The 26,053-nt window shown below is 38.7% G+C and overlaps 1 protein-coding gene across 1 annotated transcript in view; it reads right to left on the minus strand.

The window, feature by feature from the left end:
* Positions 1-26,053, minus strand: part of NELL2 (neural EGFL like 2) — a 329,161-nt gene that overhangs the window by 146,757 nt on the left and 156,351 nt on the right. Inside the window, exon 13 of the mRNA XM_036251838.1 lies at positions 4,430-4,555. Within this exon, the coding sequence (XP_036107731.1) occupies positions 4,430-4,555 (126 nt within the window). The remainder of the gene's footprint in view (positions 1-4,429; positions 4,556-26,053) is intronic.

Genomic DNA, 26,053 nt, shown 5'->3' on the forward strand with positions numbered 1-26,053 from the left:
TCTTCAAATATATTCTCTAACACTTGCTCATTTTCTTATTCTTCGAGGACTCCTATGATGTGAATGTTCTTACGTTTCTTGTTGTCCCACTGTTCTCTTAAGCTGTCTTCCTGTTTTTTAATTGTTTTGTCCTTTGGGTTTTCTGACTGGTTGATTTTTTCTACCCTGTCTTTTAATTCACTGATCCAGTCCTCAGCTTCGTCTACTCTGCTGTTTAGTCCTTCCAATGTGGTATTTATTTCTGCTATGTCATTCTTCATTTCCACTTAGTTGGTTTTGAATATTTCTGTATCTTTACTTATGGTGTTGAGGTACTTACTCATGCTGTTGAGTTTCCTCAAGATCATGGCTTTGAACTCTACCTCTGATAACTTGCTTAACTGCATTTCATTTATCTCATTTTCAGTAGAGGTCTCTTGTTCTTTCATTTGGGATTTGTTTCTTTGTTTCGCCATTTTGGCTATCTCAGTGGGGTTTGGAGCCTGCCAAGTTTTCCTTGTAGGTGTTGGTGTTCTGCTGTTTGTGGCTCCCTCTACTGGGTTTGGATGAGCATGGGAAGACCCACGTTAAACACTGCTTTCAAGTCTTACTTTCCTGGATAGAGTTGCAAGCCTAGGAATGGTTCAGTTATCCCCTAGCTTTTTGCCTAGAGGCTATTAGTCTAAATTACTTGAAGAGCCTTGGGTTCTCAGTTGAATGAAAAATGCCCTCAGTTGTTCAGTTTAAGGGGATTTCCTGAGTGTGGGGCTGATGCTGGTTGTTAATGAGCCTCAATTTGCATTTCAATGGCCCACTTGGGTGGGGTTGAATCTCTGTGGGAGGGGCTGCCACCTCTCCCCAGAGTCCTGGTTAGGAGTATGATGGCCACTGTCCTGCATGGCTGCAATTCAGCAAAAGCTCTGAGTGCCCTCCAAATCCCAAGTGTCCACACACAGTTCCAGTCCAGTCTGCCCTCCCTCTGCTGGAGCCCAAGTTGAGTGGCTGTGGCTACTTTAGCACTCTGTCCCAGGTCTCTGTGCTGTGGAACAGGCTTGGAAGTTTAACCTTGAGTGTACTGCTCACAGATAAGACCTCTGCTGTCTGTGGGCTCCCATCCTCCCTCCCCGGCCTCTGCAATCCTACCAGGATCAATTCAGTCTCTCTGGTTATATGGTCCTCGCAAGCTGTTTTTCTGTTGCTTTTTCCTGACTATTTGTCTTTATTTTAGTTGTAATGCCAGTTTGATCCTGGGAGACAGTCTGTGTAGCTTCCATTCATTCTGCCACCATTTTGGAATCCCCCAAAATATAAATCTTTTCCCCTTATTTATTTTCGTTGGGTTGCAAATTGAATAGATAATGATGAATATAAGAGATAAGAATAAGGAGGCTTATCTTCTTGCCCCTCATTGCTTCTCACTAACTGTATTACTGTGGGTAAAGCCATTAATCTTGCTGAACCTCAGTTTCTCCCCATTTGTGAAAATTAGGAGAGTGGATGAGATTATTCTTAAGAATTCTTCCATCTCCAAAATTTTATGATCATGAGGAAAATATAACTCAAATAATCTAAAACAGAAAAAACTGAAATTCTACCAACTATGGAAGGTAATTACTCTGTAGCATACATAATTTCTACTCCAGAGCTATGGGGTTATAAAAGCAAGAAAAGTCTTCTTTTATTGATCAAAGGCCTTGACTATAAAGTACGGCATCTCACTCTTGGAGTCTTCTTTAAGTCAGAATGTCTATGATCAATTTCAAATGGGGTAAGCAAGTCTGAGGGTCCGCTGGGTATAGGGCTGAGTGTGTCTGCTGTTCAGGGCAGCAAGGGACTCTTCAGTAGGAAAAGGGGCAGGAACACAGCAGTAAAACAAGCTCAGAACTCTGAGAGCCCAGCCACCAACATCAAAGAATGGCTCTGCCGTGGTGTCTCGACATTTACTCCAGAAGCCTTCTACTGCAAGTATGCGAATGTCTGCTACTAAATCAGAAAACACAGCCCATAGTTTATCCAAGAAATGAAGTCGTGTTTGGTATTAGGCAAGCTCTTGAAAAGGTACAGCCTGGATGCCTTCAGCCACGAGGCAAACCCCGGCAGAGGAGTCATTCATTCAAGGTGTTTATGCAGATGCTGGTATTAAAGTGTGGAGGGAAAGATGCAACGTGGCAGAATTTCAACATCCATTTCCTTTACAGGAACCCTGAATAGGTGCCCCCCACACACATAGTTTAACATAAAATATTTTGTCAAAGATCACCTGACTTGAGACTACAAAATAAAATCCACTCACATTCCCTAGAAAATCAGATTCATATAAGAATGTAAATTCTCAAATTTGTAGACCTACTCATAGTAGGTAGTAAATTTAAGAGCAAGAATGTGCCTCCTCTTTAAGCAGAAGCATAGAAATAGTGGTGCTCGTTGGAAATGCTAGTGCATCGAGAAGGAAATACATCCATCATGGGCCAGAGCTGAAATTCCTGGCTCTGGTTCCTTCGGCACAGAAAACCACAGCCTGAACGGCTTTTCTTAACATAAATTTGGCCTGCCTTCACATTCTTACAAAGGGATACTTAATTTGTATAATTAGGCGCTTTGGAATTTTAAGGGAAAATTCTCCCAAAGTAGTAAAAAACAAACAGTAATTTGTGGGATTTTACTTGGAAGGAAATGCACTGGGAAAGGCAAAGCCAAAGCAGGAAACTCTCCATAAGGGATGACAGCTCAACTGTTCCCTGAATTTACAGCCAACAGACAGGCTTGGGATGAAAATGAACCTCTTGAAAATATCCTGCTGCGAAGAAACACTCCTCCTCCAACACGAGGCCAGATTATGTGTCATGAACTCTTATTCAGAATCTCCAACATTTTTAAAGAATATAAGACAAACAAAAAGAATCACTAACAAGTATAAAAACGTGCAAAGCTTTTTAAGTCTCCGATGCCAAAGAATCAGAAAATTGCTGGTAGTCTTATTTTTAATGAGCAGATCTTGAAATCCACTCTCTGGCAGGAGGCAGTTTTATCTGTCTTTTTTTATTGCTGTTAACCATTACTTTGGAACTCAGACTTATTGATAGTACCAATATTACAACAAAGTTTGTACTTATTAAAATTTGTTCTTTTATATTCCTTTTATATGTTGGAAAATATCTCTGTAGTCTTTTTCAAGACACTCTGCCACTAAGTGTGATTAAATTTTGTCTAGAAAAAGTGCACAATTGTTCCCATAATGTGGAAATGTCAGCAAAAGCAAGACTTTGTAAATCCATTGGCAACTCTATATGTTCTCTTCCTTCAGAATATCTTTGGTTATTTTCCATTGATTGTGAAGCCACTTCTCATTAATTTTTATTTCCATCATTTTGTTTTTCTTTAAAAACTATATTTGAATTTGATGGCATAACCTTCCCTTTGTTCTAACTGATGAACAGGATATCAAGTAGTACACACTATAATAAGAGGGCATGCTGATACAAAGGCATAAGGTAGCACTTTTATTATAGATTCATATGTTTACTGGGAAATGTTATATAGCCCCTTTCCCTGGAAACCTCTAAGTATTATTTATACATCCCTCAGATAAAAATTATAAAGTTGGAGATACAGTAAAAAGTGACAAGAATAGCATTTTTAAGTGCTCTTCAGTTTTATGATTCTACATGTTTTTCTATAATATGGTACTTTTATGTTTCTTATACTTAAAAAAATAAAAGAAATCCAAAGGATTGTCTTCCTTCAAACCCACATTTTCTCAAACCCCATCGTCTTCAAGCTGCTCTTCCAGCATTCTTTCCTTTCATATTCTACAGGTAGGAACCTATAGAATATGAAGTTAATAGGTTGTCTTATCCCAGGACCATCTTAAGACATTACTAACACTCAAGATATTCCTGAACATGACTCTGGATGGTACTAAAGGGTCCTGATATGATATTCCACAGAACAAACATGAGCAAACACATGATATAGTTACTCGATTGCACTGCCCAGAGGTATGAAAAAGCATAACTCTTCAATATTCCCATTTCCTACCACTCCAAAAAATCAATTTCTTAAAGACATCACAATTTTATGTTGTTATTCCTCTATTCAAAAATCTACTATCATATAAAGGAAATGCGATTTAGGGGTTGTTTCTCAGATTTGCCATAGAATTCACACAAGCATAAATACTGTCTGCATTTAAAATTAGTAGTGTTGATTCGGTCCTTACGTTTTTCGTTACCTTCCTAACAGGGAGTAGGAGACTCGCCCAGAGCAGGCAGGTGCTCCTTTCCTTAGATCGGATTCACAATGAACTACCAAACCAAAACACAGGCTTTTGCCTATGACCTGTTTTGTTGTAAGGGACTGTTTATGGCATACTTCTCCAAAGAATTAGAGTTTCCTTTAGATGCTTTTAAAGACATAGAAGAATTTTACTTCCTATGGAGCCACTATGTACCTGTACATGAGTAGTCATCGATTCGGATGTATCCCGTTTTACAGATACACATGAAAGAGCCCGGGCCGTTGACGCACACGGTGTTCTCGCGGCAGTAGTGGCGTCCTTCTGCACATTCGTCAATGTCTGTGAAGGAAAGGTGGGGCGAAGAGGTCAGGGGTGGCCAGCATTCCAGAGGTTCTCATTGGTGGGGAGAGCATAGTAGTTACTTATTGAAAAGCATTGTCAAAAAGTATTCAAAACATCTTTAATAGGAATGTTTGATGTTCAAATGACAGAAATCATTTGCTAGGGTTTCCAAGATGGCTATATATTTCAACTTGCATCATTCTAAATATAATTAGACATTTCCAGGGCTTTCATCTACCTGTGTGTGATTAACTGAATGAGAAAGTACAGATTAGGCTGCCTTAGAGTCTAGGAAGCTGCAGTCTCTGAGCCTATCATATATTATTTTTTGATTCACTGGCTATTCTGTACATTTGGTGAGACCCTGAAAGAGGTGAATACAATATTTAACATACACCAGGACTTTCATAACTTCACTTAAAGATATGAAACTCATAACATGTAGCTTATTAGAGATACAAGTAGAGCTATAACTGTCCCATTAAGTGTCAGAACAGAGATGAAATTACAACGTAGAGACCTGATATAAATGATAAACTGTAAAATAAGGTATCATAGTAAAGAACTGCTATAGTAATTCACACATCAGGTTTTGAGTATAAAGACTTACAAATGTTAAGCCATAATAGGCACTAGTACTAATTGGGAAGAATGTGAATTTTGACAATAAAACTGTCCCCATTTTATAGCACCTCTCTGCATGGAACATACAGTATTTTACAAATATTTTATTATTATGTAAAACTCTTTATTAGGGGCCTTAATGCATTGACCAGGCACGGTATTTCTCCTCCAGAAGTCTGCTTTCTCAAATCCTTGTGATGAATCCACAAAGTAGCATTCCCCTTATTTGTACTATTAAGAAAAATGAATCAATTATAGGAGATAGCCAGGTGAGCCATCACTATAGAAGTTGTGCTATTTATATACCCTCAGCTATGCTCCCAATCTAGAGAGCATCAGAAACAGTGATTCACAGAATCTTAGAAAGCTAGGTTTTGGAGTCAGAGGTCTCTTGGCAATCATCTGAGCTAACTGCATTTTTTTTTTTACAGATGGAAAAACCAAGGTCTACAGAGACACAATTTTCCATTCTACTTTTCAATCAAAGTCAAAACAATAAATTCCAAACCTCTTAGTGTACAAAGCTCTTCCCAGTCTGGCCCTTACTTTTCTGCTTTTATAGCTTATGACCTGACTCCCTCTTCCCTTCCTGTGCTCCGGCCACACCGAAGTTCTGATTATTCCCTGGAGGGCTGTGTTCTTTCATACCCACGTGGCTTTGCTTATGTTGCTCTCTCTACTCCCTCCTCCCTACCATGGGCCCCGTGGGTCCTGTCCACCAGTGGATGCATTGTCGAGAATCTGTTTAAATGTCTCCCTGTGAAAGCTTCCCTAACGAAGTAAAATGCTCCCTATGCTATATTCCCTTGGGAGTTTGTAAATGTTTACATTTTAGATCCATCCATTGTACCTTTATTAATTTTTAGAAGACTCCTCCCCAGTAAGCCATACTCTTCAAGGGTAGGATCATCTATTATTGTTTCTTAACTCTGGCTGCACATTACTTTATCTGGAATGTTTTTTTGTTTGTTTGTTTTTAAATCTTTAATGTTTTATTACAGATGTTTCCTCTTTTTCCCCACTGACCCCTCCTCTTCCCCATTTCCAATGCCCTCATGCCTTCCCCACAGTATTGTCCGTGTCCATTGGTTATGCATATAAGTTCTTAGGTTTTTCTCTTCCCACCCCCATCTCCCTTCCCTCCGAGGTTTGTCAGTCTGTTCTCTGATATGCTTTTTAAAAACACTCGTTCTTGGGCCAACTCCCAAACCCTCACTACAAATTTTGATTTTTTTAAAAATTTTCTCCATGATGAGTTTAATGCAGGATTCAACAAATTTTTTCAGTAAAGAGACAGATACTAAATATTTTAGGCTTTAGGAGTCATAGGATCTCTGTTGTGACTTCTTAACTCTACTGTTGTAGCATGGAAGCAACGGTAGATGATATGTATATAAATTAGCCTGGCAATGTTCCAATAAAACTTTATTTATAAAAACATGGCAAATCAGATTTGGCTGGCAGACCTCAGTTTGATGATTCCTGGTCTAATGCATAACCAGGGTTAAGTTCACTAAATATTTAATTCATGTTTGTATCCACAATACCTTGTAGTGTGTCTAGGACATTATGGAGTCAATAAATGCTACACAATGAATGAATACATTCTTCAAGACCTAAAATATAAGAAAGACCTAAAATGGCTCTCAGATTTTCTGAATTATAAGATAATATTCTCTTCATGATAACATGTTACTTCTACATGTCCACACTGCTCTGCAAGAAAAATATCACATTCAATTACAGTCTGAAAATTAAACTACAAGCAACCTGGGGGAATATGATGAAAAACTCATTTGTTTCCAGGGTTTTAAGATCACAATAGGAGTGATATGGGATTACTGATGTGCCCTGCTTGACCAATGGACTTGACCCCCACTCCTCTGAGAAGGGGCTGATGGAGTGGAAGTGACCGAGAGTCCACGGGCTTCAGCTTGGAGCTAGAAGGATGGCCAGGAAGAAGTTCTCATGCACAAAGGCATGAAACATTTGCCTTTGGGGATAAAAGAACCAAGGATAATGAACAAAACTCAGTGAAGGCATCTTGATTCTCAGAGGGAGGAATTACTGAATATACTGTGGAATCTTCTCAAAAGAAGAGTAGTTCCTAGTGAGAGGCCATGGATCCCGGTGCAGTCAAGGAAGTAGCTTCAGTGCTTAGAGCAGGACTGAGTCCTGGCTGGAGCAAGCTTTAAATATTTAAGGCATGTACCTCTCTCCAAACAGTATCCTGGAGAAGGACACCTATTCCAGCAGGGGTAGCTAGCAAACCTGGAAAATCAAATTCATAAGTACAGGTGAAGCACCTCAGATTTCTGCCAAGAATGTTGCAGGAATGGGAACTCGAAGATTACTAAAATCCTATAGGAGGAGACAGTGAATTAGGGTTATTTCTATTACTGTGACCCTATTTATAGCCAATGGACTGTAAATCCATTACAGCCACAAGTTACCGGATAAGTTGGTTTATAAGGTACATAGGAATACTTTGTGAAAGGGTGATACTCTACAGTTGTTTGTGGTTGGGTCTACATGCCAAACTGTTGGGAGACACTGCCCTATCCAATTTCATTGTGTAAATGTTTCCCTTTTAAGCTATCATATGATCATAGAAAATGCAAAGTTGGATCATAAAGCAAAAACAAGGAACCTAGTTAATGCGAAGCCTTTCAGGAACTTGAAGGATCTGGATAACATAGATCTGGATAACATAGAAATATTGGGTCCATGATCAAGAGATAGGAAATGCCATACCTATTTTCTGAAGCAGTATCGTGAGAGGAAAAGAAGTAAAATATCAAAACATATCATCTCAACACTGTGTACCTAATCACCAATTGCCTTTTTAAATTTCTCATACCCCATCTTCAGAAAAGGAACTCTCAGAGAGCTGCCTTTACATACTAAAACTGCAAAACCACATAAATGCCATGTCCATTTACATATGCAGATACTCACAGACACAAAAATAGCAAGACTAAAAAGTAAGCTGATGGAAAATCATGTTCAAACTTAGTCCAGGGTATATTTTAGTTCCAAATCTTAATTCAAAAACTTAGTCAAATTCTCCCAATTCAATTTTTTTCACTTTACTGAATGTCTTCTCTAAGTCTTTCCTGGACTTCGAGTCACACTGATGACCTTGAGAGTTAGACCACAGCCTTAGGTGGGTAGTACTGGGATGGAGTATACTTCAATACAACTTTCTCCGAAGCAGAGGGAGCTGCACCAAGTTGGAAAGGGCTGTCACAGAATATAGCATCTTGCCAAATATTCAGACATGAGCTGGACATGCTATAGAGATTCCATCAAAGGGTGTCTCGCTCGACCATGTGGCTTTTAACATCCCTTCCAAAATTTAGTACAAAGAAAGTGAAAGCAAAACCCTGTCTTGAAAGGATTTACAATACAGGAAACAGTTATGTCATCATTATCATCATCCAGTTAGGTGTTTTCAGCCTGTGTTTCAGAGAGCAACATCTCTAAAGAGATTCATGGTTCCTTGAAAACAGATTACTGCATGGTCAAATAAGTTTCAGGATCATCATGTTATTATACTCCTCTTACACCCTACTTAAATTCACAATAAACATGAGCAAATTACAGGCTCTGAAATATCTAGTTGTTTTTTATTTTATTTTTATATCCTCACCCGAGGACATTTTTGCATTTATCTTCAGATAGAGAGGGAGGGAGAAAGAGAGTGAAACATCGATGTGAGAGAGACACATCGACTGGTTGCCACTCACATGACCCCAACCGGGGCTGGGGACAAACTGCAACTGAGGTGTGAACCAAACCCAGGACTCTCTGGTCCTCAGGCCAATGCTCTAAACACTGAGTCAAACCAGCCAGGGCTCTAGTTGTTTTTCTTTTTTTCTTTTTTTTTTTTTTTTACTGTATTAATTTATTCAACAAGTACATAATGGATATGCATCATGCTCACGTACTACATCGGGCAACAGACAAATTCTAGCTAGAGAAATATCACATCATAATCTTATAAAGTAATGCATACAATATGACAAAAACATACAATGTGCATTAAATAGGCAGCAACCAACTTTTTCTTTTTTTTTAACCACAGTGCTTATTTGTTCTGAGCACCAATTAATGTAGAATATATTTGGGAATTTGTATTTGGTGATATAAATCATTTTATAACTCTTCCCTCCCCCAACCTGAGGAGCTGATAATGAAATTAAAAAGCTGATTTCATAAATAACAACATGAGGTCTTATATGCTAAGTATAAAAGAAAAAACCTACACTATAAAGATTGGTATTCAGAGGAAGGTTGGTGGCTAAGGGCAGAGACAACCAAGAAACCCTTAATAGTGTAGCAGGGCTTGAGGTGGATTTTGAAGAAGTAGCCTGAAAGTGTCAGACTTGCAGAGAGTTGGAGGGGCTGCCACAGAAGAGTTTCCTGTGAAACAGAGGTGCTCAAAGATGAGTGGGAGTACTGTAGAGATTTGAGTCCAGTGTAGACAGCATAGGCAGGAAACTACAAAATGTTGAGAAATAATGAACATTCCATTTGGTTGGAGTTTGCGCAGAAAGAAGAAATGGAAGTACAGTTGTGGGGTAAAGAGACACAATGTAACTCTACTTAATTGTCCAACAAATATGAGAAAGGTACCTTATTTGCTCTGGTGTGAAGATATTCAAGCATTTAGAAGGAAGGGATTAGGGGAATGATTTAGAAAGATAAACTGCACAAGAGTTGGTAAGGTGGTGCAGTCCTCATACTTGACCATTCTAATGACGGGAGCCTGGTCCATGCAACTGCAGTCAGGAATCTGATTCTCCAGAATTTTGTAGGAGACAGTCACACTCCACCACACTTAAAAAGCAGGAGTAAACTATTTCTTCCACTAGAACGACTTCTCTTGCCTCAGGATAATTCAAGCTGATCTATTTTAGAAACAGTAATTTATAAATTTATAAATTCCCTTTTCTCCAATCTGAAAGCGGAGGCCCACCTTGTAATTATTGAGATTCATAGATTTTTAGACCTGAGAGGAACTTAAGAAATCACCTAAGCTAACCCCAGTCACTTACAATGGAAGAAAGAGAGGCACAGAGACGCTAGAGACAAATTAAAGCAGTAGCAGGGATCCGATCATGAAACTTCTGTGGGTGACATTAAAAACTTTGGACTTCATCCCTGTGTGGAATGGGAAAGCATTTAGGAAAGGATTAATTGAATCAGATCTGTGTTGTTTTTAATATTCCCCCTAGAGCAAAGGTTTAAACAGTTAATGAGTGGCAATGATAATGAGAACACTGTTTCCAGACCCCAGGTCCCAAGTGAATGTTCCTTTTGGCTTATAGACTGGTCTCCAGACTAGCCTTGGAGCCAGTGGACACTGGGCAGGATGCTCCCTCTCCTGTGTGCTTCTGCCACACAACCCAGCTCTCCCATCTACTGCCTTTTTACCGATGCTATTTTTTTTTAAAGCATGGTGTATTTCTAAGGCTAGAGCATTTATCTCATTGTGCCCTGTAAAAAGATTATATTAGCATGTTAATGAACACTAATGCCTTCTTGTTCAGCCAATAAAATCTTGAAGTCATGCAGCTGAACTGCAAGAATTCCACATACTGAAGACTGATACAGATCATATGGGTTATTGCTGTCTGCTGGCCCATCAACTGTGAAAAACTGGCTTGGCAAAGTTGGCAAAGAGATTAATAACTTAACTCAAAAACAGGAAAAGACTAAGTTCTGAGAAATGTAATCCTGGAAAAAAATTGGGGAAGACAAGAGTCTTTTTAAAAAATAAAAAATGTGCAAGTGTAATTAGGCTAAAAAATCAGTAAAGAATAAATTTAAATTTCATTTACAAATAAGTTAACATTTAAGGGAATTGCCAGTAACCATGTTTTTAAGTCACTGGCATTAATGAATTTGTTTACCAAATATTAATTTTAGGTATTAAAAATATATTATATGTTACTAAAACATATTATTTTTTGAAATTTCAAAATAATAACTATACATTTCTTTCATTTATTTTTAAAAATTCATTTATTGTAAATTATATGGTACATTCTTCAAGAAGAGTAAAAGCTATGTCAGTTTTCTTACTACTATTAATAGAATATATTATTCCTAGTCTTGGGTTTCCATATATATATATATATGGAAACATGCAGAAGAAAAATTTGAGAAAGGGTTGAGAGTGATCAGAAAATAATACCTTTGGGAACAGATGAGATCATTTGAAAAAACGAGGAACAGAGGAAATAAAAACATGAGTAGTTTATCCATGTAAGTAGTATCTACTGAATTCCTACTATGTCCAATATATTAACTTTGACACCAATGACAGAGCCTGGAATAAAACAACTGTAGCACGTGTCCTTGCAGAGCTTATGAACTTTCTGACATGAGGGACAAATAATTAGTTTTAAAATATTATGGGATGCCCAGCCGCTGCGGCTCAGTTGTTGAGCATCGACCCATGCACCAAGAGGTTTGCCGGTTCGATTCCTGGTCAGGGCACATGCCCAGGTTGTGGGCCAAATCCCCAGTGCGGGGCATCCCGGGAGGCAGCCAATCGATGTTCCCTCTCATCAATGTTTCTATTTCTCTCTCCCTCTCTCTTCCTCTCTATCTAAAATCAATAAAAAAAAATATTTTTTAAAAGAAGAATGTTATGGGACTTTGATAAGAAAAGTGCCATCTGGAGGGAAAAAAGTGAGAGTTAAATCTAGTCTTGTGTAAGGCAAGGCAAAGCTTCCAGGAGGATGTGACACTGAAGCACAGGACTAAGGGAGAAGTGAAATTAGCCAGGTGAGATAGGAAAGAAAAGAGCATTTCAAATAAGAGACTATGTGCAAATGCCAGAAAGTGAGAAAACTGGGTATATTCAAAGAATAGCAAAATATTTTATGTGGGTAATGAAGTAAGCAGGAGCTATTTTGTGTGGAGACCTTACAAACCATGTGAAAGAGTTTGACATCATGCTATGGTCAATAGGAATATATTAAAGTTTTTAAAATAAATTTTTTTTTTTTTATCCTCACCCAAGGGACATTTTCCTCACCCAAAGACATTTTTCCATTTTTTGTTCAGGTAGAGTGAGAGGGAGAGAGGAACAGAGAGAGAGAGAAACATCGATGCGAAAAGAACACAACATCGAGTGGCTGCCACCCGCACAACCGACCAGGGCCGGGGACAAACTGCAACCGAGGCACGTGCCCCTAGCGGGAACCGAACCCGGGTCTCTCAGGACCGCAGGCCAACGCTCTAACCGCTGAACCAAACCGGCCAGGGCTAAAATCAATTTTTAATACATCATACATGTACACATGATATGACATTTTAAAGACAATAGAATGCACAATAAAAATAAGTGTGACCCTTAGCTACTCAGTTCTTCCACCAAATCCCCGAGTTAACCACTGCTACCAACTTCTTATGCCACCTTCCAGAGACACACTGCACCCATATAAGCACATGCATGGGGAGGGGGCTGCTTCATCTCTGAAGGATGTTAAGCAGGGATATGAGGTGACATAAGATTCCAAGCAAGACCTTTTTACTTGCAAGATAGAGGATGGATTAGAGAAGAACAAAACCGGAAGCTAGGAGGAAGGCCACTTAATAATTTGAATTCCTGTGTCTGTGACAGTGTATCCTAGTTGACTGTGGAGAGTGTGTGCCATATTCAAAGATACACACACACACACGGGATCTACAACTGACTGACTACCAGACTGACCGGATACCTACAGGTGAGGGAGGGGAACTCTCAACGATAATATCTTCCTTTCTTAACAACTACCTGGGTGGATCTGTAATGTGGGAAACTGGAGGAATACATGTGGATGACAGAGAAGTATGGTTTTAGACGTGTTGAATTTGAGGTGCTTATGACATATCCAATTAGAAATATCCAAGAGGCAGTGGTGAAGCTCAGAAGAGAAGACAGGGCTAGAGGTCAAGTTTGGGGAGACCTAAGCACAGAGAAGATCATTCAAGCTATGGTCTTGCACAGCACCATTCAGGGTGAGGATGCAGAATGAGAAGAAAGAAAGATGGAGCCCTGGGGGACTTCAGCATTTAAGGGGCAACTAAAGGAAGGCGTCTGGGAAAGATTGCTCAGACTGGGAGCAAAAAATCAGAAGAGTGCTGGAGGCAGACAAATGTCAAAATAGTGGCTGGCTGCCGCCTCTTCAACACACCTTCTATATTCAGGGAAACACCCATCTCCCCAAGAAAGAAGTCACAACTCAAATGTTCAGTGTACTTGGCATCTAGGACATAAGCCTGTAACCTAGGACTACAGTTAGAGTCACTCATGCAAAACTTCAGTTGAGAAGAGAATTCGTGACTAAGCAAGGCTGAGAAGTTCTCCAGCAGGTGTAATAAAGAGAACATTCAGCACCTAGGGTGGTAGCGATGACCTAGCTTCTGGAGGCCAATCCTGGGCATCATCAGTGAAAAGTATGTCATTTTGGGGAGTTGTGGGGTTGACACTAAGGAGGAAGGGTCGTGGGATTTGTACCCAGGTGTGACAGGTATTGTCTTAGCTGAACATCACCTAAACCTGTCTGCCCATGTATATTGTGAGTCATTTAACATCCCTCAATATATTCCTTTTCTGTTTAAACTGCAAAGTGAATTCTGTTGTTTGCAACTCTGATCCCTGATCAATATAATGTGGTATCATGAAGACAAGGTAAACAGGTGTTTGAAAGAGGAAGTGATCAATAGAATTAATTGCTGCTTAGAGGTCAAGCAAGATACAGACTGCAAGTGTCTGATCTAACAACGTAGACGTTATCAGTGACCTTGATGAGAGTAGCTTGGAGGAGATGTGGGATGAAAAATCTACACTGAAGTGAGTTAAGGAAAGCATGTAACTTGAGAAAATGGAGACACTGAAAATAGATCACACCTTTAAGAAGTTTGGCTATAAAAGGGAAGCAGGTCATACAGTGGAGTAAAGACAGCCTCTTTAATAAATGGTGTTGAGAAAATTGGACAGCTACATGCAAAAAAATGAAACTAGACCATAAACTTACACCATACACAAGAATAAACTCAAAATGGATAAAAGACTTAAATGTGACTCATGAATCCATAAAAATCCTAAGAGAAACTGTAGGCAACAAAATTTCAGACATCATATGCAGCAGAATTTTCAGATACATTACCTAAGGCAACAGAAACAAAAGAGAAAATGAACACATGGGACTACATCAAACTCAAAAGCTTCTTCACAGCAAACGATACAATCATCAAAACGGAAAGGCAACCTACAGTATGGGAGAGCATAATTGCTAATGATATATGACATAAGGGGTTAATTTCCAATATATATAGAGTGATCATACAACTCAACAAAAGGAAGACAAAGACAAAGAACCCAATTAAAAAATGGGCCGAGGAATTAGACACCTCTCCAAACAGGACATACAAATGGCTAAGAGACATATGAAGAAATTCTCAACATCAGTAATCATCAGAGAGATGCAAATTAAAACAACAATGAGGTATCACCTCCCACCTGTCACAATGGCCACCATCAACAAATCATCAAATAGCAAGTGTTGGCGAGGGTGTGGAGAAAAGGGGACTCTAATACACTGCTGGTGGGAATGCACACTGGTGCAGCCACTATGGAAAACAATATGGTGTTACCTCAAAATATTAAAAATTGAATTGCCATTTGACCCAGTGATCCCACTTCTAGGAATATACCCTAAGAGGCCTGAAACACCAATCAGAAAGAATATATGTACCCCCATGTTTGTAGCAGCACTATTTACAATAGCTAAGATCTGGAAACAGCCCAAATGTCCATTAGTAGACTAATGCATAAAAAGCTATAGTACATGTACACAATGGAGTACTATGCAGCTGTAAGAAAGAATGATCTCTTATCCTCTGAGACAACATGGAGGGACCTGGAAAGTATCATCCTAAGCGAAACAAGCCAAACAGAGAAAGACAAATGTCATATGATCTTACTTATTTGTGGACTATAATGAACATAACAGTCTGAGGAATGGGGTAGTCCCAGAGACATGGAAGTGGGGTACAGACTGACAATCCCCAGAAGAGGGGTGGTGGGGGAGAGATAAACCACAGAACTTATATGCATGTGTGCATGAACAATGGGCATGAACAACAAAGCTGGGGACAGGGTGGGGAGGGAAGGGGGGGAATCAGTGGGGTAAAAGGAGAAACATCTGTAACAAAAATAAATTAATTAAAAAATAAGTAAATAAAGGGGAAGCAGGGCAATAACAAAAGCTAGAAGGGGAGGTGGGCTTTAGGGAGAAACTTGATCATATTTAAATGCTGATGGGAGGGAGTGAATAGAAAATAGGGGATAATAGATGGCAAGTTTCCTCTGAAGACAGGAAGAGATGGGATTCAGTGCACAGATGCACCTACTCCTGGAAGGATGGTGTCTGTTCCACTGAGACGAGGGAGAGAGGAGAAAGGATGAGAGTGAAGCCCGGGGGTTTGAGTGCCGAGAGCCGGAGGCTGAGCAAGTTACTGCTCCTGTCTTCTGTTTTGTTGGAAAATAAGGTATCTGCTGAGAAGAAGAGAATGGTAGAGCCAATGGTTTCCAAGGAATGGTAAAGGTTTGAAATAATCATTTTAGGGAATAAGAGGAAACCGAACTGGGTGCATAGTAAAATTGCCAAGCAGAGTGCAGCACCCAGCTAAGGTTGGTAACCATGCACAGACCTAGCACTTGACATTTCTGTCACACTCTGATTCTTACCATGCATGTTCATATGTGTGATATGTTAATCCTCACAATAACCCCATGACCTACAGGAAACAGACTGAGTTACCCCCTTCTCACAGCTAACGAACTGTTAGAAGTTAGGCGTTTCCCAAATGTTGGCGAAATCTAGAATCACTCCATATAACACACTGGCCCTCCACAATCTGGTCCCCATCTTTACAGTTTAATCTACTAACACTCCTGGATATAAGCCTCCTGTTGCACAAAAACTCCTAACATGGTTTGCTCTTGCTCTTTGCTTTCTCTTCTCTGCCAGTCCAAACTGGATTCACACTTCATACCCAGATGAAGTTACAGTTCCTCCAGTATCTCCCTAACCCCTTGGGCCACGGGGATTCCATCTGTGTCTACTTCTGCACTTTTTGTCAGTGCTTATTCATGGCTAGTTAGTAAACTGTTTTGGCAGAATCCAAGTTGCTTGGAATTAAGGAACAGACAGGCTCATTTGAAAGATTGCCTTGTCGTGCTGCATTTGAACATTCACCAAGTTGAATAGTATTCTTTCCAAAAAGGCAGATTAGTAATTTTAAATATCAAAAACTAATTAATAAATATATATTTATTTTGCCAAAAAATGAGGGTTTTACTCATTAGAATACCCCAAACGCTGCCTACTGAGAGTTATTAGGTTGATCTGAGCACTGCATCAGGGTTTGTGTGAAGGACAGGGAGCTGTGCCAGTTTCCAGTTGTTTGTTTATACATAAACCACTGACTATGGTGCACGGCTAAATCCGCCAGTGTTAATAGTCTAATGTTGATTAGGAGGTATGACCTCACAGCAACTCAGTATAAACAAATATATGTTTTCCAATTACAATTCCACTCCTTCCTGTCCTAATTTAAGGATATGAACAATGTGTAAAAATAGATTTGGGAGCACATTCTTCATACTAAAGAAAAGTTACTTGAGAGAAATGTAAAATGGAATAAAAGGTAAAAAGTGACAATATTCTTATGTGTTATTACAATCCTCAGGATCTATTTTTATACCATAGCAATGAACAAGAGATGTAATTTAGAACCACAATGTGCTTTCCTTGACCAACACTTCATGTTCATGAAGGGCAACGGCAACGTCCTGACGTCCAAGCGCACGGAGCTCTTCTGTGCTCAGGGATGGTCATTTGCCTAAACGAGCCAAGTCCTTCTCCATTGCACATTCACCTCTGCCACTCCTCCCTGTCACACTGACTTCATCTGTGCCTAACTGCTTTTCACAATCCACAGCTCTTGCTGTCCCCTAAAAATGTATTCTTATTTTGTTCATAATATTAACAATAAAATTAACATTTACTCTACAATGCTTTGACCACATCATTTTGTTTTTCTTCACAACATCACGTTTTAACAACACATCCGAAACCTCAGCTCAGGACCATTGAGTCAAAGCTGGATTTATTTTATTTGTGCAATCCTGATAAGTTCCTAGCTATTCTGTTTTCCTACCATGAATCACACCCCAACTTCCACTGTCTATCTCCAAGACTTTTTTCCAGATTTCCTTAAGGCACATAATAATTTTATTTTATATTGAAGTTGGCTCTTCTTTTTGAAAGCTAATGAATACATAAAGGGAGGAAGAGAGCTGTAAAAGGGAATGCTAATAGTTGTGTGTCATTTCATCTTTTTTTTTTTTTTTTTTAATTCTCACCTGAGGACATTTTTGCATTTATCTTCAGATAGAGCAGGAGGGAGAGAGAGAAACATCGATGTGAGAGAGATACATCAATTGGTTGCCACCCACATGGTTGCCATTTGCACGACCTCAATTGGGGCCGGGGACAAACTGCAACCAAGGTACATGCCCTTAGCGGGAACCAAACCCGGGACTCTCTGGTTCACAGGCCGATGCTCTAACAGCTGAGCCAAACCGGCCAGGGCATGTGTTATTTCAAGCAAGCATTTGTTCATTGACTTCACTCTTAACAAACACAGCTAGAATATGTGACTTGAAATTATAAATAAGTATTTATAATTTAATCTCTAAGTTATACTTAATCTTAAACTTAATGAAGCTGACAAAAGACTTTTTCCATCAATTAAATTATTAAAAATTTTAAGTAAATGATTCCTCTTGTCACTTCAAATTAATTCTTTTCCAGGGAGGCGGCATAAAAAATATTTTTATTTATCTAATGAATAAATGATAATGAATTGCAGCTTCACCTAAGACACCTGCAATTAATTTAAAATAAATTATTTAATTCTAACCAGAAATTTTCTCCCTGATAATAATAAACAAGAATATGCATATGTAATTATCAAGTATTTTAACTCGCTATGCATTGACAGAAGAATAACATGAATTCCCTTAGTTACTTTTAAAATCTTATCACATAATTTGCAAATGAGAATGAATAATATATACTATATAAAATAACTGGTTAGAATATTATTCAGACCAGAAAGAGATTAGGTATGAAATGGTTTGTTTCTGGAAATAAACCATGATAACTTAATTAATGAAGTAGCCAAAGATCTTATTATAATTGGCTTAAAATAGAAGATAATATCATTAGGTGAACTCTAAGTGTATTGTGACCTAAAGTTTCCAATATACTAATGGTGTAATATCTTAGTTCCAAAAATGAATTCATGTTGCATGAATTGACTGATACACCAGTAGTAATAAATATGTTAGAAACCCAAGTTTAATGGCAAATTGTTTTCAAGGATTTATTTTTCTGGAAGGCATTTTTACATACTAATCTCATTTATCCTCCACCAACCTCATGAGACACATTCTCTCCATTTAATAAATGAGAAGACTGAGGCTCAGAGATATTAAGTTATTTGCACAAATTTTCACAGTTGGTAAAAAAGTAGAGGTAAGAATAAAATCCAAGTCCTTTGAGACAGCATGTAGGGACATGGAGAGTATCATGCTGAGCGAAATAAGCCATTCAGAGAAAGACAAGTATCACATGATCTCACTTATATGTGGAATCTACTGGAAAAAAAAATAAACTGATGAACAAAATAGATCCAGAGACATGGAAGCATGAAACAGACTGAGGAATCTCAGAGGGAAAGGTGGGTGGGATAGGAAGAGATGAACCAAAGAACTAATATGCATGTATGCATAACCCATGGACACAGACAATAGTGTGGTGAAGGCTGGTATGAGGAGGAACGGGAATGGGGGGAAAAGGGAGACATCTGCAATACTTTCAACAATAAAGATATAAATTTTTAAATCCAAGTCTTTTGTATAATGTTCTTTCCATAACATCAGAACTTCCCCCATTTGTCAAAAATAGAAAAATTTTTACTTGATAGATTAAACAATTTACATTAATCTATCTATTAAAGCCCCAAATTTCTTCTGACATGTATTTTTTAAAAATAATTATAGGTGGGTGCCCAAAGAAATATACAAAGTGTCCACCCAGGTACCAGAATGACTCTTTATGCACAGGGAGCATATACAAAACAAGTATTTGTTCTGATTTGCTTTTCAGCATTGAAACAATTGACTAGCAAAAGGGTGACAATTATAAATACGTGTTTAACAATGGAAGGCAATAAATGTTTCCATCATATCATACTTCAAAGAAATGCAAAGATAAGCAGTTTGGTGAGAATACTGGGCCAAAGAAAACTCAAAATCATATTAGAAATTCAATAATGCTACAGGCTATGGATACAAATGTCCTTGGCTGGTGATGAATCTGGGGCGTCTCTACAACATCTCCCCAGTTACATCTGCATGTGCACTGAGTGTTTCTCTGGGCTCAGGAATAAATCAACACACACTTATCATCACTGCCCACTACTCTGTCCCTGGGCATCCTCTGGGCCTTTCCCATGTTCTCTGAGTCTCTGTCACAGCTAGTACATGTCTCCATGTCCCTACTTTTGTCCCTTTAAAGGAAGCTCCCATCCCCAAAGCTCCAAAACTCTTGAGACACCACATAGCATTTCTTCAGTCTTCATAGCATATTCACAGCTAGTCAGAAATAAAAAGGAAAAAAAAAAGTCCTTCTACCTAATTTTGTTTTGTTCTTTGGGACCTAGGCCCTACAGTGGCCTTGTTTACATCCTAAATATATGAGTTTGTTCTCTTCGCCATCATCACAGTTTGTCTCTCCTACCCTTCAGTGTGAAAACCAGCCCAAAGACCCAGGCAGCTGGTATATGCTTGTACAGAAACCTCTCTTCACTCTTGGTATAAAACCAAAAGCCCTAAGGGGAATCAAACAATACAGACAGACACTGGGGGTAGGTATCATGCTCACTGATAGCTGTTTTTATTCTTTACTTAGCTGAAACCACTATTTCTCCACTGGAAAAGCTTTGCCGTCCAGGGGAAACTGGGAAGTCGGGACGGCTTTGTCACCACAGCTGGCAGTGCAGCAGTCACAGGTGTGCTGCAGGCATCTGGTGGGCAGAGGCCAGGGAGGCGGCTGCGTGCCCTCCGTGCATAGGATGGCACCCTTAGTGCAGACTTCTCCAGCCCACAATGTCAGAAGGGCCAAGGCTGGGAACCCCTGGCAGGAACCTACACCTCTGTGATGCACAGGAATGTATAACCGGCTCCACAATTCATCTTTCTGGACAGGAGTACATCAACTGAGGACCAAAGAATAATAATTTTGAAAACTTATCCTTAGAAGAAAATCAATATACAATTAGTCTAGAATAGTCCTCTTCAAATTCCACGCACATAATCGGTAAAGCTTGTGAAAATGCCAGTTTTTGAGACCCAGCCCTGACTTACCCAAGGGAAAGGCACCCAGGAATATGCATTTTGAACAAGCTCCTCAGGTGATTCTGATGCAGCTTGAATCACACTCTAAGAAACCAGGTGGGGGAAACCACAGTGTATTCTCATGAAAAGAAACAGACTGTGAATACTAAAATTCCTTTCCACTTGAGCATATAGCTGAGAGACACTGGATGGTGACCAAATGAAGAAGATAAATTAATAAACTCTATGCCCTAAACTAGGGCTCTTCACATTTTCTGATGTGTAAGGATCACCTGGAGATCTTGTTAACATGCAGATCCTGATTCAGCACGTCTGAGATAAAGTATGAGATTCTGTGTTTCTGGCCAACTCCCAGGTGATGACCTATGCTGATGCTCCTTAAACCAGCACATTAAGTATTAAGGTTCTTAAAAAACAACTGTCAAAAGAATATAAGGACCAGGACTACTTATTTTAACAAAGCAAAAAAACATCAATCACAATGCTCATCCCCCTCTGTGTCTAGAAAATGGACATAGACTTTAAATGTTACCTCCAGTAGAAAGTCAGTTCCATGAGAACAAGGGCTTCATCGGCTTTGCTCATGGCTGTATGAAAAAGCACCCACTCAAGGCCTAACATATAGTATATGCTCAACAAAAACTGTGAATGAATGAATGTTGAACAAAGATTTTCTATATGTAGTCTAAGGACTGAAGCCAATCATAAATTAAAATTCCATGAAGAGCCCATGGATCCACCTCAGAGAAAAGAAAGTGCTTGTTCTTAACCCCATTTAATACATAGATGTAAAATTTATTGACGACAGATTTGAGTTGTCTTCTCTATACATCATCCAAAGTGATCATAAATTCCAATAGACTTATCTGAGTGTTTTCTAGAACAGTGCATCCTTTGGGGCAGGGGGTCAGATGATCATGAGTCACACAACTATGGTATTTTGTTTCAGAAGAAAAGTATGTGGGTAGCCTTGATTGCTTTAAACATTACATGAAAACCTAAGCCTAAGAAGAAATTCAGAGAAGTTTAATCTGTATTAGGTTTGATTTAAAAAATTTAAAGTCCTTCCTTCATATCAGAGGAGATTGACTTCAAAGAAAAAAATGCCCCTTTTCACTGATTGGTGTATCTTAATGGTTGTTCAAGTTTACAAATGAATGGAAATTGTTTTTGAATCTGAGAAAACTTGAAGTTAAGTGAGTGAAAATTATTCATCCCAGAGACTGAATGATGAATGCTCCCCCCAAAATGGTTACCGCAAGTTCAAATACGGCTGTGAAACTTGAAAGGGATTTTTCAGCATTTTTGCACCACAACTCCTCAACTGGAGAAGAAATGATTTTCATAGAAAACAAACAAACAAAAAAATAACACTTGAATCTTTCCATATGTCACATGAATTCCAAAAACTGTTTTATGTATCAACTTTTTCACTTGGTTGGATGAATAGATGATACTATTCAAAGGCTAATTCAGATTTGGAGACATCAGAAATGCTTTTGCTCTTCTCTTTTGTTTTCTTAACTTGTAACTATGAGTGTTAATTTTATATGTCAACTTGGCTAGGCCACAGGGTGACCAGGCATTTGGTGGGACTGCACTGTGGGTGTGACTGTGAGGGTGATTCTGGATGAGATCAACATTAAGTTGGTTGGCTGAGTAAAGCAGATTGCCCAGCCTAGTGTGCAGGAGTCCCATCCAGTCAATCCAAAACCTGAACAGAACAAAAGGGCTGAGTAAGAGGGAAACTGCCTGCCAGCCTGATCAGCTGGGACACTGGTCTTCTCCTGTCCTTGGGTTGGAACTTCTACCTCAGTTCTCCTGGTTCTTGGGTCTTTGGATTTTGCTAAAATTATACCATTGGCTCTCCTGGAAATCCTGCTGACTGCAGAGCTTGGGGATTCTCAACCTTCATAATCACATGATCTATCTATCTGTCTGTCTGTCTATCTATCTGTCTATCTATCTATCTATCTATCTATCTATCTATCTATCTATCTATCTAGAGTAGTCCCCCTTATCTGTGGGGGATTTGTTCCAAGACCCCCCCCCCCAGTGAATGAATGCCTGAAATTGTAGACAGTACAGAACCCTATATATACACCCTATTTTTTTCCCTATACACATATGCCTATGATAAATTTTAACTTATAAATTAGGCAATTTCATAGATAAAAGATTTGTTCTTAGCAACCTCAGCATGCAATATTTTTTCTTCCCTTATTACATCAAGAACTTTCACCTTTCCACTTTAAAGGAAGCACTTTACAGCTTCTCTTTGGCATAACTGAATTGCCAGCACCTTACACTTGCACTTTGGGGTCATCATCAAGTAAAATAAGTGTCACTTGAACACAAGCACTGCGATGCCGTGACGGTAGACCTGATAACCCAGATGACTACTAAGCCCTAATGGCAGGTACTGGACAAAGGGGTGATACATGTCCAAGGAGGTACATCACAAGACTCCATCACACTACTCAGAGTGGGGCTCACTTTAAAACTTATAAATCGTTTCTTTCTGCAACATTCTATTTAATATTTTCTAACTATGGTTGACTGTGGGTAATTGAAACCATGAAAAGAGAAAATGCAGATAAGAGGAGGGAGTGCTGTGTGCCCTTTTGGTTCTGTTTTTCTGGACAACCCTCATTAATACTGTAACCTTGAACTTTTTTTATTTAAGACACTCGACCATAACACACCATAGAGAGTGCATCATTAACCACAGTTCTGAAAGCTACAGTGTCTGCTAGAGTTCTCTAATTAATCCCACAGGGCTCTGTCCTCTGGTTATTTATCCCCACTCTGTTAAACATGCCTCCCATTAGCTCCAGTGGGGGCTCATGTGCTTGGCTTTCAATGAAAAAATTGAACTCATTCTACATCTTTCCCTTCATATCTCTTGGAGCAACTCTGTAAGGCTATCACTCATCTTACTCTTGAAGAAATCCTCTCAGATTAGCCTTATATTCCATAGTTAATGATATGCAGATGCTGGCTATGTCAGGAATTCATCACTAAACTAATTAGTTGTGAAGAGGTAAAAAGAAAAGGAAGGAAGGAAGGAAGGAAGGAAGGAAGGAAGGAAGGAAGGAAGGAAGGAAGGAAGGAGGGAGGGAGGGAGGAGGGAGGGAGGGAGGGGAGGGAGGGAGGGAGGGGGGAGGGAGGGAGGGAGGGGAAGAACAGGAGGGAAAGACAGAGGAAGCTTGTTTTCCTATTGTCTTTTTATTCCCTCCCTCCCTTCCTTCTTTCCTTCCTTTCTTTCTTTTTTTTTTACCTCTTGTCTTTCCTATTGTCTTTTTATTTATCATGGGCTCAGCTCATTACAGTTTTTATGATGCCAATGAGATGTTTTCTGGATGGACTAGAGACAATTTTTTTTCCTTTTCAGAAAGCAATTAACTGGCTTTAAAATGTCTTTCTAAAGAAAAATCTATATGCTACTTATTTATAAAAATAAGAATTAGATTAGGTATCTATAATAAATTAAAAGTAATAAAAATTTAAAAACACCAAATTTAAAGATGGATGACATAAATTTGAACCCTGGGTTTACTATTTGCTATCTGGGTAAGTGATTTGGGACAAATCATCTCATTTCCAAGCTCTTCCACTTTCTGAACCACAAGACAGGAGATTATAATAATGTCTGCATCATCAGACTGCTGGATGAAATAAGATGTTGTAGTGGAAGACATTTTAAATGCCTCTAAAAAACCATTATTTATTAGTAACTAGTGATGCTATATATTATAGCCTTATTGACAAACAATAGCAGAAAAATAAAAGATAGAAACAGAGAAATTGTATGTTTTCATTAAGAATTATATTCACATTACTTTGTACATGGGCTAGAATCTTCTGAAATGCAGGATAAGAAAAACAGTAGAAGAAACAGCATTAGCTAAAGGACTGGATTAAAAAAACAGAAATGAGGTAGGAGGAGACACTGTTGCTTTTGATATGATGGGTGAAAAAAATAAGAAAAAAGATATTTGTGGTCTTTTTGCTATGCATGCCATTTATCAGTACACATATAATTTAACAAATAATGACTTATCAGTGAATAAATTTTTTTGTACTACTCAAAATAATTTTTAAGGCCAATAGATACCAATTTAAAACAACTGAATCCTTTTTTAGCTATAAAATCAATATGACAATTAGACATTTTTACACAATATAAACACATTTAGTAAGTTCACTGCTTGCCCTGAATTATTCTTTGGTCATGAGGTAGCCTAAAGGAACCCATCTCTTCAGCATATCTAAGCATTTCAAACCAGCAATAAACAAATATATCCTTTCTTTTAGTTGCAAAACTTTTTATTTCTAATTTTTAAATTTTTTCCATCACCATTTATCTCCCCTATACCCTCTTCCCCCTCCACCCACCCACCTCCCTCCCACAACACCACACTGTCATCCTGTCCATGAGTTCTTTCCCCCCCTTCCAGCACCCTCCCCGCTGGAGCTGTCTGCCTGCTCTCTGTCGGAGTCTGTCTCTATTTTGCTTGTTAGTTCAATGTTTATTAAACTCTACGTATGAGTGAAACATATGGTACTTTAAAACAGCTATGGTAGATTTACACGATGGAATACTACTCAGCCATAAAAAGGAAGAAAATTTTAGCCTTTGCAATAGCCTGGATGAACCTGCAGAACTTTATGTTAAGTGAAATAAGCCAGTCAGAGAGAGACAAATACCATAAACAAGTATATCTTAAACTCTACTTGTCTGTCTCTATTTCAGAAGTTTGGGACAATTCAAGAAAAATAAATAGCCTATGACAGCAAAACACATACATTATAGGTGGGAGTAATCTATATCAACACACATATATGTCTCTTAATAAACAATATAGTATAAAATTATGTATAAAACAATTGGACAATACAAAACAAGGTACTAATTCTTCAGTCAGATAAAATTAAATAAATTATTTAAGAAATAAAATCTATGTGCACTTAATCCATCAAGAAAATCTTCAAAGAAAAAATAAAAGTTATGCAATCTAGAAAGATAATTAAATCACAGATAGTTAGACCAAAAAGCAAAAAGTGTTTCTTTCAGATCACATTAGTTTGCTAGGCCTACCATGAAGTACCACAAACTGGTGGTGTAAGCAACAGAAATTCGTCTCACATGTCTGCAGGCTAATAGTCCAAAACCAAGGTGATGGAGGGCTGGTTCCTTCTGGGTGCTACCAAGGACCCTTTAGTCCACGCCTCTTGCCTAACTCTGATACTTTGCTGTTGGCGTTCCTTGGGTAATGGGTACATCAGCCTGATCTCTGCCTTCACACATATGACCAAGGCACTCTACATAAGACCCGTCATTGGCTCCCTCTTGTTCTTATCACAAAACCCTCCGTCTT

This window comes from Molossus molossus, unplaced genomic scaffold (genome assembly GCF_014108415.1).
Source record: "Molossus molossus isolate mMolMol1 unplaced genomic scaffold, mMolMol1.p scaffold_m16_p_10, whole genome shotgun sequence".
Classification (NCBI taxonomy): Eukaryota; Metazoa; Chordata; class Mammalia; order Chiroptera; family Molossidae; genus Molossus; species Molossus molossus.